General features: G+C 36.3%; 1 protein-coding gene across 2 annotated transcripts in view; it reads right to left on the bottom strand.

The window, feature by feature from the left end:
* Nucleotides 1–11,165: 11,165 nt before the first annotated feature.
* The window catches only part of smad2 (SMAD family member 2), a 45,743-nt gene continuing 39,459 nt past the window's right edge, over nt 11,166–17,449 (bottom strand). For both annotated transcript variants that reach the window (XM_073829095.1, XM_073829096.1), the window contains 3 exons: nt 15,452–15,589; nt 15,208–15,352; nt 11,166–13,268 (listed from right to left, as the gene is read on the bottom strand). In XM_073829095.1, the coding sequence (XP_073685196.1) occupies nt 13,145–13,268; nt 15,208–15,352; nt 15,452–15,589 (407 nt within the window). In that variant the 3' untranslated portion in view covers nt 11,166–13,144. The remainder of the gene's footprint in view (nt 13,269–15,207; nt 15,353–15,451; nt 15,590–17,449) is intronic.

Genomic DNA, 17,449 nt, shown 5'->3' with positions numbered 1-17,449 from the left:
TCAATGTCAGGCTTGACGTGCTCGCTGAGTGCTGTACTGCTAATTGAACATAATGACCTTTGGTTGCTTGCCAAAGGCTGGCAACTCCTGGTGGAAGAAACCTGTTTCAGTTCAGAGGACGGACTTTAGAGTTCAAGCCACAAATATCATGCTGTTTCAGTAAGTTGAAATCTTCCTCTACAAGAACAATCAAGAGTAATCAATACATTTCTAGTTTGTTTGTTTACGGTGTCCCAAAATTATCCAAGCGCTCCGCTGCCAATTTTAATCAAGATCACTGATGCTCAGCTTAACAAAATGAGACTGCTCACTTATTTTGCACATGCAATTGTTCATTTGTGCACTGAAGAACGCAATTTTATTCTAGGCTTACCACATGCAAACATAACGCCTATAGAGTGCACTGTGTCAAGAATGTTTGCAATTAACAAGAGCATGTTGTCTTAAATGAAAGTGTTTTAGGCTTTAATGAACTTGAACAAAAGCCCTTGATAGTGATTCTATTAGCATGCATTACTGCTGTCTTCTCTAAGAAAATTAACTTAGCCACAGTCGGTAGGTATATTGTCAAGTGTATCTTCTTTATTATGAATAAAAGTCTGAGAATGAAATTGATTAGCAGAACACAGAAGAGCACACTCAAGACAAAAGTACAAGGGCCGGTGCTACGTCGGCCAGCGCACGGCTGTTGTTCAAAACGGATAATAAGCTATCCGTACAAAAGGGCCATTTCCAAAGACGCGGTAGAGCGGGCGTCCGGCTGACAGCAGCCCCTGCTCCGAGTGTAATGGGAGGCTCCTTCAACACCTGAGACCATCGCACATTTTCAAGGCCTCCATTCCTGCCACCAAACCTCTCGCCACACTCGCTTTTCTTTCATCTCTTTTCTTTCATCGCCTCCTTTTCGCTATTTGGTGAGGAGACATCTCCTCCGCAAACCGACAGAGAGAGGAGCACACAGAATTAAACAAACAAACACAAAGCTCCGTGAAGCAATGCTTAATAGAGTCGCACATGGCTCCCTTTTCATCTTCTCAATAGCTGTTCAGGAAGGATCAACACTCGAGAGCAAGTCCTCTCCCGCTTCCTCTCTCAGGGGCCTTGTATCAGTCGCCACTTCACAAGGGAACTTTCTTTCTTGTTCTGACACACTTTTTAATTAGATTGTCCACCGTGCGATCATTTCCATGAGCCCTAGCGAGGTTAGGAGCCAGAGCTACGCTCTACGTGAAGGTTCTACATAAAAATGCATGCTATGAATAGCAGTGCTAAACAACTGGCAATTCAAGAAGAAGCCAATAATGAAAAGGGTTTACCTTTACCTCACGTTGATCCAAACCTCTGACTTACTTTCTACAGTGGAAAACAGAATTTTGAATAAGGTACTTTCTTACGGCAAATTGCTTGAGATGTTCTATATAAGTAGCTTTGGATAAAAACATTAGAGATTTTTTTGTTTCTAGAACACAAGTTTTTAGAAATGTTGATGTTGATCTTGTATGGTTGTGAACCTTTGCACTATTTACATTTACAATTTAACGACTCTAAAAATGCCATGTGGTGTAAAAAATAAAATGTTTCTTACATCTTATATATTTAAAAGAAAATAGTTATTAAAAGTTAAAAGTTCTTAATGCATAATGTTTTTTTGCACCAAAAGACATTACACACTGCAAAAAAGGCTTATTCAACTTAGTTTTTTTTTTTTTTTTTTTTTTGCTGTACAACCTGTAAAAGCTTTGTCATAAAAAGGTCAAATGTGACCCTGGACCACAAAACCAGTCATAAAAGTCCATTTTTGGTAATTGAGATTTCTGCATCAACTGAAAGCTGAAAAGCTGGTTTGTTAGGATAGGACAATATTTGGCAGAAATACAACTATTTGAAAATCTAGAATCTGATGTTGCAAAAAATCCAAATATCGAGAAAATTGCCTTTAAGGCTGTTCAAATGAAGATATTACTAATTAAAAATTGAGTTTTAATATAATTACAGTAGCAAATGTACAAATTATCTTCATGGGACATGATTTTTACTTAATAGCCAAATAATTTTTGGCATAAAAGAAAAATTGATAAATAGCACTACTTAACAACTGGCAATTCAAAAATCCTCATGTGGATCCAAACCTCTGACTTACTTTCTACAGTGGAACACAGAATTTTGAATAATGTACTTTCTTATGGCAAATTGCTTGTGATGTTCTGTGTAGCTTTGGATAAAAACATCTGCTAAATAAATTTGAGTTTTTTTTGTTTGTTTGTTTGTTTTTTAATATTGCATGGCTGTGAACCTTTGCACCATTTACATTTACAATTTAACGACTCTAAAAATGCCATGTGTTGTAAAAAATAACATTTTCCTTACATCTTATATATTTAAATGAAACTAGTTTTTAAAAAATAATTAATGCATAATGTTTAAAAGACATTACACTGCAAAAAAGCCTCATCTTACTTAGTATTTTTGTCTTGTTTATAGTCAAAATATTTAAAAATTCTTAAATTAAGATGCATTTACTAGATAAGCAAAATGACATAAGATATTTTTTCCTGGAAACAAGACTAACTATCTTATGTCATTTTGCTTATCTAGTAAATGCATCTTAATTTAAGAATTTTTAAATATTTTGACTATAAACAAGACAAAAATACTAAGATAAGCTTTTTTTTTTTTTTTGCAGTGCAACCTGTAAAAGCTTTGTCATAAAAAGGTCAAATGTGACCTTATGACATAAAAGTCAATTTTTGGAAATTGAGATTTCTGCTTTAATGAAAGCTGAATAAATAATTTCCATTAAGTCATGGTTTGTTAGAATAGGACAATATTTGGCAAAGATACAACTATTCGAAAATCTAATTCGAGAATCTAAGGGTGCAAAAAATCTAAATATTGAGAAAATCACCTTTAAGGTTGTTCAAATGAAGTTCTTAGCAACGCATATTACTAATTAAAAATTAAGTTTTAATATAATTATGGTAGGAAATCATGTTCATCTTTATGAAACATGATTTTTACTTAATATGCTAATGATTTTTGGAATAAAAACAAAATCGATCATTTTGACCCATTCAATGTATTTTTGGCTATTACTACAAATATACTCGTGCTACTTATGACTGGTTTTGTGGTCCAGGGTCACAAATTATTTAATATATTAATTTCTTGACCTTGACACATTTTCATGAAGGCCCGCTGGGTTTTTCTCTATGATATAATTTCCTGTTGTTTTTAATATATTTTTTTGTAATAAGCAGTGAAGTGGTTTTGTTAAAAAATAAGTTCAAAAATAATAAATTATGACTGAAAAGTCATATTTCTGTATAAATAAGAAGGACAAAAAAGGAAATGCATCATTGACCCTTGTAAGTCTTCATGTAAGGCTTCAGAAGACTGTAATTACTGCAGAAAACTTCTCAACGCCCATGTTGCTCATTGACTAAATGGCACTTTGACAAAACTGACCTTGAAATATCCAAAGGAAATCAATTTGAAGTCGATGGCGGAGCACAAACGGGCCTAAAGATTCAGTCGCGCTGACTTTTCGCCTGAGTCACGCGTGGATTTTGGAGGGAGGAGGTGCATCTGTATATTTAAGGATTAGCAACTCCCCCTTCCCTTAACTGAGCTCCTTAGTTATTAATTTTACTGTTAAATACCCAAAGAAAAGCACTTTTAAGCAGCTCTCATTAATACGCCTCTCCTCCGCACAGCCCAGCTAGGTGAGAACCGTCGCCGTGGCTAATTATTACCTTCATATGCAAATGCCGTTAGTCATGCTTAAAGTGTACTTTTTCTTATTTAATTAATTAAAACAATCATCTATGAACTTTAAATTAGTCTGGTGTAAAATAATCTCTTTTTATCGTTTAATAATTAGCAGGCAGTAAAGCGGCTGTATTAATTGCATTTAGGCTTCCGCCCCAGGAGACGCACGGAGAGGAACGGATCTCTGCTTCCTGAAATAGCGAATTCCCATGAACTGAGGAGCGAGGAAGGAAAAGAGAGTGAGAGGGAAGAGAAAGAAAGAGAATAAACTATTTTCTGCGTTCTTTCTTTAAATTACCCCTGGGAATCAGAGACAACCCTTAATTAGCCTAGCGCCGTGGTAAAATTGATTGAAATGCAGCACATCAATTATTAAGCGTAACAGTTTTTTATAACTCTCCCCTGCTTCTCTTTGGGTGGGAGAGGGGTACGGTAAATCGCTTGGGTGTTACCTCCGAAAACAGACTGCAAATGAGAGTACGTTTCTTTAGATCTTCACGACCCCTCGGTATCTTTTACAAGCAGCAAAGTATCACTGATACTCCTCACGGCTCTTGTCTCCTTTGTTCTCCTGCGATGTTTACATACTAGATTAGGAAACTATGACGCACACTTTCTAACGCAGGCATTCAAGCACAGAAACAAATGAGGGGTTCAGCAAGGCTCTGTATTGGGACCTTTTCAAAACTGCTCCAGCTTCTTTGTAGCTCTTGCAAAGTGTAAGGATTGCGTGTCAAAAACATCCTCGTCTAAGACTTGACCCCAAAGGTCAAACCGTCACTCCCTCCTATCTGGAGTGTCACCACATTCAGGTCAAAACAAGGTCACGTAGTACGCATTCTCTTTGTAATATTAACGTGGGTTTATTTGTCTCCACTCAAAGCCACCCAAACAGCAAGTACTTGGGTAATAAGCAGCTGGCACTTCAAATGACTTCTGTGATTACCAAAACAGAGCTGTTAGTTAAAGCCATCTCACTGGCAAATAAAAGTGTTCATTACTGAAACGGTATTAATCGGTTAAAACAGCAATAATCTGTATAATTGCTTTAATTACCCTGCCAATAAGGAGCAACACAAATTCACAGCTCATTTTTTGGCTGTTGGCCCACCAAGTGATTTTCTTTAGAACTGCTGCCAGCTGCTGGTAACAATGTGCATAGCAAGAGGTACACTCATTCTTGAGGTTAGGTGATTTCCAATAACCAGCAAGTTAGAAGGATGCTATAGCCATCCAACAACTATGCACCACTAAACCTCTTGAATAAAAATTAAACAAGAAGAATTGGCAAGAATTCATATTCAGGGCTCATATAATGTTCTTTTTTATATTCTTTTTTAACATAAGTCTGCTATGTAAATGTGCCAAATTTAGGTGGAGTCCACAAAAACACAAATTTTATGTATGGCACTAAATTTTTTTTTACAGTGAGTGAACAATTATTTGATCCCCTGCTGATTTTGTATTCTTGCCCACTGACAAAGAAATGATCAGTCTGTAATTTTAATAGTAGGTTCATTTGAACAGTGAGAGACAGAATAACAACAAAGCATGCATATCAAAAAAGTTATAAATTTGCATTTTAACGAGTGAAATAAGTATTTGACCCCTTCGCAAAACATGACTTAGTAATTGGTGGCAAAACCCTTGTCGGCAATCACAGAGGTCAAACGTTTCTTGTAGTTGGCCACCAGGTTTGCACACATCTCAGGAGGGATTTTATCCCACTCCTCTTTGCAGATCCTCTCCAAGTCATTAAGGTTTCGAGGCTGACGTTTGGCAACTCAAACCTTCAGCTCCCTCCACAGACTTTCTATGGGATTAAGGTTTAGCCACTCCAGGACCTTAATGTGCTGCTTCTTGGGCCTTCTTGAGTAATGTTAACTATTGTTTTCTTGGTGACTATGGTCTCAGCTGCCTTGAGATCATTGACAAGATCCTCCCGTGTAGTTCTGGGTTGATTCCTCACCGTTCTCATGATCATTGAAACTTCACAAGTTGAGATCTTGCATGGAGCCCCAGACCGAAGGAGATTGACAGTTATTTTGTGTTCCATCTCAAATTCTGTTGTCACCTCCTCACCAAGCTGCTTGGCGATGGTCTTGTAGCCCATTCCAGTCTTGTGTAGGTCTACAATCTTGTCCCTGACATCCTTGAACAGCTCTTTGGTCTTGGCCATGGTGGAGAGTTTGTAATCTGATTGATTGCTTCTGTGGACAGGTGTCTTTTATACAGGTAACAAGCTGAGATTAAGAGCACTTCCTTTATTAGAATTCTCTTAATCTCAGCTCGTTACCTGTATAAAAGACATCTGGGAACCAGAAATCTTGCTGATTGATAGGGGATCAAATACGTTTTTCTCTCAATAAAATGCAAATCGATTTATAACTTTTTTTAAATGCGTTTTTCTTGATTTTTTTGTATCTGTTGTGATTCTGTTTCTCACTAGCTGCATTTACATTACCCTTTAAATTGCACAAATTGAAATTGGGAATTGAAAATATGCCTAATGGAAACGCGTCAGTTGCACATAAACTCCCTTACATCGCAAAAAAGTTTTTAAGCTCACATGAGGAGGTTATTTTTAGGGAATTCGAAAAAAGAATATTTTGCAAAACAGCAATGTTTTTTTTTTTTTTTCTCGCATTTACAGGTCACATTCAATTAAATATAGCCAAAATCCCACAAAAATCTGTTGCCATGACCAACTAAAAAATTACATTTCAGTCGCATAACGTTGGTTAATGGAAACGCCGTCATTTCGCAATACTCTTTAATTGACATTTATAAAATAGCATCAAAGTTTTGTGCAAATCTGTTATGGAAACGCAGCTATTGTCAAAATAAATCTTACAGACTGATAATTTCTTTGTCAGTGGGTAAATGTACAAAATCAGCAGGGGATCAAATACATTTTTTCCTCACTGTAAGTACGGTCATGACAGTCATTTCTGGGCAAACTATCCTATTAACTACTCCTCCTACAGGTCTCTTGGGGGTCACAGACTGAGAGACTACATGACCCTTCAGATGTCCTGTATATCCTGGTCATTGTCAGTGCTTACCATGGGTGGAAAAACTCATTTGAGCCTAATTAATTCTTTGCAGGGCCCTTGTGCTCCAGTTACTGCTGCAGACCTTTGCCAAAGTAGCAGGAAAAAGACTTCAGAAGACATCCAACACTTCACACTGGACAAGTCAGAGGGCAGTGCACAAAGGAATCCGTAGAGCCCATTGTAAAGGAGTCAGGGTCAAGTATAGGTTAGGATGATGTTTTAATTAGTTGGCCATAACTTATACATGATTGCTCTTTCCCTATGGACAAAATTCAACAATGGAGCTACTCTTGAATGATCCGGAAAGAATAACACAAGGCATTGTGAGGGTCAGTAAGGTATTATATGTAAAGAAATCTCATAGTTAACCAATCATGTGAATGAGGAGAGCCAAGACGGCGAGCTCAGAATGGAAAACAGTATCATACTTACATTACCGAGAGTCGGACATAACAGTTTGACCCTGAATAGTTACCGGGACCACAGTAGTATCGAGAACTGCGTCCTCTGATTGAGTTGCAAACCCAATAGGCCTATTTAGAATACATTTCCAGTAAGTCCGTTTGTAAGTAAATATACGTTTTTGGGAAATGTTTTCTGGCGCACATTAACGAGCCACTGGAGTTTACACTGCGAAATGCTGCCAAACCAGATGTAACTTCGAGACTAAATGCCACATAAATTATAAACTATTACAGTGTAACTTGGAGAAACCACTTAGTGCCTATCCCGACCACAGAGAGGGGTTTTAACGGGAGAGGAATGATTAACGAATGCTGCAATACGCCTCCGAGCTTTTAGCAACTGATTGGCTCTGGGTCTCGCCTAACATCGAGGCCACTACGGACCTAACTGACGGTGAGGCCTTGATTCAGAGTGAGCCTAAACACTGCTTCTGTTCATTGTGATGTCTACTAATAAACAAGCAAATTCGTTTTTATAAGACGTCTCTGGTGCACAGTCACCGAAAGTTAAAGGACTCAATGGCTTTGTTATAATGAAAATAAAATGGTAAGATCAGATGTACTTAGTTTACACATTTAGCTTGACAATTATAACAAAATTTAGTTCAGTTAAGCCTCATAAAGTGACCAAATTCAATCCTAAAACTCTATCTTCAGATTTTAATTGACTAGACTATCTGACAGGCATTTGATGGGCTGCTGAACTGATCTCAGAAATGACTTTTGTTACTGGAGCTCTTGCTCCCCCTGTTGGTAAGAAAGTACACAGCAGCATTATTTTTTCCTTTAAAAAAATGCTGTACCCTTTTAAAAATGCCATAGAAGAACCTTTTTTGTCTAAATGGTTCCATAAAGAAGCTTTAACATCTGAAGAACCTTTCTGTTTCACAAAAAGTCATTTGTGGCGAAAGAAGGTTCTTCAGATTACAAAAAAGGTAAGAAAGAGATGGTTTATTAAAGAGCCTTTGACTGAATGGTTCTTTATGGAACCAAAAATGGTTCTTCTATGGCACCTCTGTGAAGAACCTTTTAAAGCACTTTTATTTTCAAGAGTGAACTTGGTTTCATCCACATAGTTTGGTCTAGGATGGTTACAGAAGATTAGACCTTGGGGGTCCCAGTGGTCAAAAGAGCCCGCTTTCATATCAATGGTATTCTAGTGCTGAGATTCCCCTGATCATGTCTTCGTATATTAACAATTACAGAACATGTATTTATTTTCCTATTTTCTAAAGGCATAATCTTCCTTTATTCACTTTGGCCAAAGTCTGCTTGAGTCCAGCATCTGAAATAAAGCCAGTTATAGGATAGAAAGCCAGGATAACATCCCCAGACTATGAATGTTATAACTATGACTGCTAGTCTTTGATATTGTTAATCTTTATCGCTCAGAATTTAAAGGGATATTAGATGTAGGTAAACCACTGTTTTACTAATGTTTGACAAAATGCCTTGGCTATTTTGTCAAACATTAGTAAAACAGTAGTTTACTCACAGCTCAAATTTTGGGTGAACAAAAAAACTTTATTTTGTGGACAGTGTAGTACAAATGATATTACAAATAAAATTTGAGGGTTACAGCTGTCAGAAATTAGTAGGAAGTGTTGAGGCCAATTCTTTAAGTGACTTCAGCACATCACTAGTTTCTCAGCTCGCACTGGTGTGATCTTAGTCCACAGTTTGGTAACTGTAGTGGGTTTCTTAACTTTCATAACTTTATCACCAAGGATTTTCCAGAAATTTAGAACAGGACTTGATCAGGCTGGCCATTGCATTATTTAAGTGTTCTTAGCTTCATGGAACTGCTTTCCAGAAGCATGGTCTTGCATGAAAATTGCAGGCTGATTGGGAGATGCTTGCAGGGAAGGAACTGCATGTTGCTGAAGGAGGTTCTGATAAACATTTGCATTCACCCTGCCATGTATCTGTATAAAAGGCCCAACTCCTGCTGTGGAAAACATTCCCCGAACCATGACACTTCCTTCTCCACCTTTCACTGCAAACATAATGTTTCCCATTAGACCCAAATAAACTTGCTATCATCACTGAAGTAAACTTTGGACAGTTCTCCTCTCTCAACACAACATGCTTCTCAGCAAAGGTGAGCTTTTAGACTTTTGATTTATTCAGCTGATAAGAGTCTTGGCCCCTCCAGAGTGTGCTTTCAGTCCGACTTCTCTTAAACATCCAGAAGCAGATCCTTTTTATGTTTTAAACTGGCAAGCAATTCAAGCTGCAGTGCTGAACCCATTCCCCATTGAGAGTCTTCTCATGCATTTGCCTAATGTGGACAATCAGCCTTTTTGGGGAAATGAATGAATTAGTGTCATTGTAAACCTGCAATATTTGAGACATCACATATCTGAAATGACCAGTGGCTGAAAGAGTCATCCCTTTGGCCTTCATCTGGACAACCTCCTGCTTCAGTCACCTTACAGCATCCGCAATCTTGCAATCTCAGTGAAAATTGGAGGAATGCTGCCAGTTAAATTGGGTTTGTCATAATTAATTGACATACAATTAGCACCAGTTGCCAGATTAACACTAAAAACTTAGATGCATCTCTAAGTGTTGTCTAATTTTGATCAGTTTTTTTTTTAATTATGTGCTTCATAATACAATTAACTTATGAAATATGCATATGCTTAAATTGCCCTTCTACTCCTGTTAGGATAACTTCAAATAGGACTAAGCAGTGACCTTGAAATTTAGAAAAATTATACTTTTTTTCATTTTGATCTCCACTGTATATAAATGATAAAATGTTCCCCCAAAACATGTCATTGCATTAAGATCTGTACATTTTAGAACATTTTCAGCAGCTGCCTTACGTTTTTAAGTTAAATCAGCTTAAAACTACATGTCATTTTAACTTATTACAACAAAAATGAGTCAATATAACTTGAGTTTAAATGGCTTAAGTTGATTTAACTTAAAAACTTAAGTTTAGCAGCTGCCTTAAGATTTTAAGTTGAAACTGGTGAAAACGTTTTACAGTGTAGTCAATTGTAAACACAAAGTGTGCTGTTTTGAATCCAAAAGGGTTCTTTCGGGGTTTTTTTAAGAAATGTCACATTAGTTTACCATGCCACATGATAAAGGTGAAACACTGCAGGTGAATGAGGTATATAAAAATGTTTAAAAAAAAAGTCATTACCTTACTTTACCCAGTTAATTGATTACATTGATAATTGCAAAAAAAAAATTGTATTACAAGTTTAAAATGTTAGGTTTAAATATGCAAATAAGAGATTATTTAATGAAATATGCGTTAATTTGCATACATTTCTAGTACAAAAATCTAAACGCTGGATGAAGTCAGTTTCAAAATCGTTAAATATTTATGACAGAGTCAAATTTTGGGTTTCTCATTTTGTCACTCAAAATTCAGAAAAAAACTTAGAACAGACAGAAAACTATTTTTTTATTTTGGGGGGAATAAAATGTATAAAAGCAAATTATATATGAACAAATCCCTCTGTAAAAACCTTCAGAAAAATGTAAAGATTGGTGTGTAAGTGTTACTGAAGTGGAGATTTATGGCTCAAGTGTAGGAGAAAAAACTCATTTTGAGAAAAACTGAGAAAAAATATGGATTGTAATAGATAAAGTGCTATAAAAGAAACACGTAACAGTCTCTTTTGGGTGTTTTCTTTCCAGTAGTCTGAAAAACACTTTATGAAACACCAAAAAGCCCAAAATCTCAAACTTGACAGGTGCATGAAAAAACTGTTTTCAAGTAAATAACCATTTAGTCTCACCCAAGTTATATAATATATAGCTTTCAAAAGTTATACTTATTTCCCAGTACATTGTTGGATAACATAAGTGGCATCACAGTTGTGCAACAATAACAAAAACAAGACTCCAGACAGGCGTTAACATGAGAATTAAAACTTTTTATTAGTGTATTTATGAAGTCTGCATATGCAACACGCCTGAAAAGCTTATCGCCTGAAGTTCACGTCCTACCAATACATCTCTCTAATGGTAAAACAAGCTCACCAACTGTTAAATGCTTTGCAAAATAGGAAAAAAAAAAAATAACAGAAAAAAGTAAAATAAAATTATATATACACATTTATATGCATATATGTCTGGTCCACTTTCAGTTCTATTTGGTTTTCTTTCCACACCCAGTCAAAAAATGGCAAACAGAATGTTCCCAGTGTCTTAACGGCCACTCGCCGGCTTTAAAAAAAAAAAAAAAAAAAAAGTTAAAAAGGGCCACAACATCTTCGTCAGCTTTTTACTAGATGCACTTAAAGTACAATCGCAAGAGTAGTTAAGATCGATGAAGGAAAATATGGAGACAGAGGTGGGAAGAGGGGAATGGATATTTGCAACGCCTGGTCACTGCCACAACAAGTAAAGAATAACAGACAGCTATATCACAGTCATTAGTAAAAGTTGTACAACGAGCACGCACACTAAAGTTGCACAGTTCTCCCTGGAAAAGCAACCCGTTTAGTCTTTTTTTTATTCCCCAATTGCAAACAAATAGAACCTGCGGGATTCAGGTAACCGTATGTCAAGGGGCGGTGGGATATACAGCATCATAAGAGGAAAGCAACTAAAAGGAAACGAAAATCCGATGTACTTCAGGGGGTTCGAGATCAGGGCGAAACGTTAAACCGGGACAACAGCTTGAATTCCAAAGCGGAGGAAGAGGAGAAAAGATAGTTGCGCTTATAAAAATTCCATGCTAAATAACGTTTTCGTATGATAGGACATCTCATTACGAAGCCATGTTGCTTTAAAAAGAGGGCATGATCTAAAAAAATATTCAATTCTAATAAAAAGGAAGAGAGCTTTAAAGATCTTAAATATATTTATATATAAAAATACATGAAAATACAAAAAGTAGCCAAAAGAAAGAGAAAGGGAAAAAACAAAGAAATCTCGTAATCGTGTGAAGGATAACCTAGTTTATTAACACTTAAAGCTTAAATACTTGGATTTGTTTTTTAGCATTTTTTGTCTTTTATTTTAAATCTCCGGACATTTTAATACCTTCGAAAGTCTAAAAGAAGCCACTTTCTGAAGAAACCACTCCACAGCTTACTACTGAATAAAAAGTTCATTCTAAGGGGCGGATTAAGGTTCGAATTGAACGTGGGGTCTTTTTTGCCTTTACGTTAGAGACATTCTAGAAGTTTGAAGAAAAGAAGCATGACTTACAGCAGCACGCCTCAAATCAAAGGCAACATTCTTAGATAGTGGTTTGGGGGAGGAAACGGTAATAAAAATAAAGTAGAGTATCTTTTGGCATTACTGAAGAAATAAAAAAACCATGATTAAGTCTTACCGTGTCAATCTACACAACAACAACGTGTATAAAAACAAAGAACGTGACTTTTTGCCAGAAAAAGTAACCTCCTTGAACGGCCGGCTTGGGATCGGCATCCAGGAAAATGAAGAGTATCAGCGTATTTACTTCATCAGAGGGGGAAAAGCCTTGCTGCTACAAGTGTGTGAAGTTATTGACTGCCTTCTTGAACTTCCACACAACATACGCACCCTTCCCTCCGTCGCGAAAATCCGTAAAAAGAAAACAGAAACCAATATACATTTCAAATTCTACTACTAATACATTTAATATTGAGGGTTTATGAAAGAAAACAAGAGAGAATTAAAGGTGCATGAAGCTGATGAGACAGCAAGTGCTGCGTTCAGGTCCGAACGGAGAGAGAACATCAGTGTCGGGAGGATAGAGAAAGGCTCACGAGTACTATGAAAGAGAAAGAAAGGGGGCAGGGGGCGAATAAGTCTGTTGTTCTTCGAGTTGTCGGTTCACGTGATTGTAGAATCAGTCGTTTTTGGGGGGGCAGAGGACAGAGAGCTTGGTCACGGCGATTAGGACATACTGGAACAGCGTACGGAGGGCGAACCCATCTGGGTCAGGACCTTGTCCAGCCACTGCAGGGGGCCGTTCAGGTGAAGCTCGATCCAGCAGGGGGTGCTCGTCACTGTCTGTCGTCTGCGCAACGACAAACAACGGTCACGGGATGCATCATGGAAAACACATTTCAATTTCAACAGCGTGCAGTCATGTTCAAGCTACAATGGTGATGAATAAAGCAATAAGCCCCACGAAGCCATGCTTTACAGTGAATTTCTAACAGTTATTAGAAACCCCTTAGCCGTTATAAACTTACGGATACTATTTTGTGAAACCTTACTACGTATATGGAATAACCATTTTATTTAAGCAATAAGGTACGAGAGGCTGTGCTGTATCATGAATAAATCACGGCTGAATCAATCAGGAATAAATCAGCCGTGATTTATTCATGATACAGCACGGCCTCAAGTACCTTATTGCTTTTATAAAACGGTTACCACACAATAAAAATATTAAAATCAAAAATATATATTAATTTATATAGTTGTACGTTTTCATAAAGTAAAATCATTAACTGCCTTCCGCTGTAAAAAGTAGTCCCTAACTGCTGCAGCTGTGTTTACGTTGCTAAGGGTGGTTGCTAAGGGGGTTCAATGATACACAAAACCGTTGAGTGAAGCGGTCATAGCAGTGCCGTATCATGAATACGACACCGCTGCTGACCAATCAGAATTGAGGAATGGAACTAACCGTTTTATAAAAAAGCAATAATCCCCCTAAAGCCGTGGTTTACAGTAAATTTATAACAGCTAAGAGGGTTTTAGGCACTCCGCTTCATGTCGTGCCTAAAACCCCCTTAGCTGTTATAAATTTAAATAATTTAACCCATTCATTAATTTATTTTATTCATTTTATTTCAGAAATAAAATATAACTATATTTACCTATTCTTCTTATTTTTTATTTTATTTCATTTGTATTAAAGGTAGCGGTGTGACGAGACACTTATCTCACGAGACGAGATGAGTGGAGACACGAGATTGGGTTCACGAGAACGAGACGAGATTTTTAACTTTAAAGAAATCCTCATAGGGGGAAAACAGTATTTTATTCAACAACAAAAAAAAACAAACACAAAATGCAAAAAAAGGAGGTGCATTTTGATAAGAACTTGTACTTTATGAAAATAAACTTCTATTTTAATGAATCATTTGCAGTAATAAACATGTAAACTAATGCTGCATGATTCTGGATAAACTGAAAAACTATTTTCTGTTATAAACTGGAGATCAGAATTCTGAAGAAAAAAAGGATTAGAAATCTAAACAAAATTACGTAATTTACGAGCGGTTCTGACAGAATGTTCATTGCTTAAGTTTAAATTTTAACAAAATAAATAAAAAACGAAGGAGCCAGTGTCTCAATTAATAAAGATGTTTCACTATTGAAATCTCTTTAATATATAATTCAATGACCAATACTTTTTTTTTAAAACGTGCAGTTTTTTTTAATCGTTTTGATCGCTACTGTAGACAATAAGTGTTTATACCCAAACTATAAGCTTTTATCCCAGTACTCATGTTATTTAAATGTCTGTAACAAAGAAATAATGATGATTATGTGGTTAAAAAGACTGTTTAAGAATGCAGATTTGAATGTCTTCAATAACTTTCACGTCGTAAGCGTCAGTGGAGCGAGTCAAACAGTTGTAATAGACATCGCTGAATCGTTGTCATTCATGAATAAGATCGCGTGGGTGATATTTTAACTATTAGTCATGCAGCTCTAATGTAAACACTGCAAAATGTTTTGCGATGATATCGCCACGTTCTCGCGAGACCAGTCAGATCTCGCAGGACACATCAGAATATTGTCACACCCCTAATTAAAGGTGCCATAGAATGCATTGATACAATATTTTAAATTGTTCTCTGATATCTACATAGAAGGTACATGGCATAGGAAAGGGCAAAAAACCTCCAGAAAGAGTTTTACAGGTCCATTTACAACCCTAGGATTTGCACTATTGCGCTACTGTACTATTTAAGACTATTTAGTTTTTTGATCGTCCATACCTGTATTCGGCTCCCCAGCCTTTGACAAAACTCATGCGAATGGTGCACATCCTGGTCAACTGATATACAGCCTCAAAGCCCTGGTTCACCGACTGAGCCAGCAGTGCCGCAAACTCCTGGTTATTGAAGATCTTCAGGTTACAGCCTGAGAAAGAGGATACGGTTACATCTTAATGCTTGACGTAAATTTCCAGATGGTGGATGGATGGTGCAGAGGACAATGAAAAGTAAGTGAATCTCTTACCTGGAGGGATTTTACAGACTGTTGCAGGGTGCCAGCCATACCTCTGATTACAGTTAGGGCTTTGAACAAAGATGGCGCTATCGCTAAGACATTCGGCAAACACTTCCCCACCAATATAATACAGCCTGACCCCTCGTCCTAATCAAAAAACATCAACACACACAAAAAAGTTGTTTTGGACTCCATTGTCTTTCATTTTACTTACAAAGACATTCTTCAAAATATCTTCTGTAGAAGAAAGCAAGTCATACAGGTTTGAAATGACATGATCGAATATAGGGCTCTCTCTAACAATTATTTTTGGTAATTGGGTAATCTGTCAATTATTCTGACTATTAATCGGATCATTCCAATAATTTTTTGTAGTAATAAAAATAGATAGAAGGAAAAAAATATCTCTACATCTTGGATGGACTAAAGGTGAGCACTTGGGCTGTCACTAATGATTATTAGTGATTATTTGATCATGATTTTTTTGCTAATCGTTTGATTATTCTGATGATTAATTGATCGGATCATTCAAATTTTTTTGTAGTAATAAAAATAGACCAAAAAAAAAAAAACTCATCTTGGATGGACTGGAGGCAAGTACTAGGGCTGTCACTAACGATTATTTTGGTAATCGGCCGATTATTCTGACAATTAATCGAGTAATTGGATCATTCTAGATTTTTTTGTAGTAATAAAGATAGATGGAAAAAAAATCTCTACCTCTTGGACTAAAGGCGAGTACTAGGGCTGTCACTAATGATTATTTTAGTAATCTGTTGATTATTCAGATGATTAATAGAGTAATCGAATCATTAATTATTTTTTGTAGTAATAAAAATAGATGCAAAGAAAAAATTCTTTCTACATCTTGAATGGACTAAAGGCGAGTACTAGGGCTGTCACTAACGATTATTTTGGTAATCGGTCGATTATTCTGGTAATCGGTCGATTATTATGATGATTAATCGAGTAATTGGATCATTTTAGATTTTTTTGTAGTAATAAAGATAGATGGAAAAAAATCTCTACATCTTGGATGGACTGAAGGCGAGTACTAGGGCTGTCACTAGTGATTATTTGGGTAACTGGTTGGCTATTCTGATGATTAATCAAGTAATTGGACCTTTCTAATTATTTTGTAGTAATAAAAAGATGCAAAGAAAAAAATTCTCTCTACATCTTGAATGAACTGAAGGCGAGTACGAGGGCTGTCACTAACGATTATTTTAGAAAACAGACGATTAATCGAGTAATCAGATCTTTCTAATTAATATTTTGTAGTAATAAAATTAGACGCAAATAAAAAGATCATCTCTACATCTTGAATGGACTGAAGGGGTGTACACTAGGGCTGTCACTAACGATTATTTTGGTAATCGGTCGATTATTCTGACAATTAATCGAGTAATTGGATCATTCTAGATTTGTTTGTAGTAATAAAGATAGATGGAAAAAAAATCTCTACATCTTGGACTAAAGGCGAGTACTAGGGCTGTCACTAATGATTATTTTAGTAATCGGTCTATTATTCTGACGATTAATCGAGTAATCGTATCATTCTAATTATTTTTTGTAGTAATAAAAATAGACGCAAAGAAAAACTCATCTCAACATCTTGGATGGACTGAAGGCGAGTACTAGGGCTGTCACTAGTGATTATTTGGGTAACTGGTTGGCTATTCTGATGATTAATCAAGTAATTGGACCTTTCTAATTATTTTGTAGTAATAAAAAGATGCAAAGAAAAAAATTCTCTCTACATCTTGAATGAACTGAAGGCGAGTACGAGGGCTGTCACTAACGATTATTTTAGAAAACAGACGATTAATCGAGTAATCAGATCTTTCTAATTAATATTTTGTAGTAATAAAATTAGACGCAAATAAAAAGATCATCTCTACATCTTGAATGGACTGAAGGGGTGTACACTAGGGCTGTCACTAACAATTATTTTGGTAATCGGTCGATTATTCTGACGATTAATTGAGTAAACGGATCATTCTTTTT

This window comes from Garra rufa, chromosome 23 (assembly GCF_049309525.1).
Source record: "Garra rufa chromosome 23, GarRuf1.0, whole genome shotgun sequence".
NCBI lineage: Eukaryota > Metazoa > Chordata > Actinopteri > Cypriniformes > Cyprinidae > Garra > Garra rufa.
This window is presented reverse-complemented; position numbering and strand designations above follow the sequence as displayed.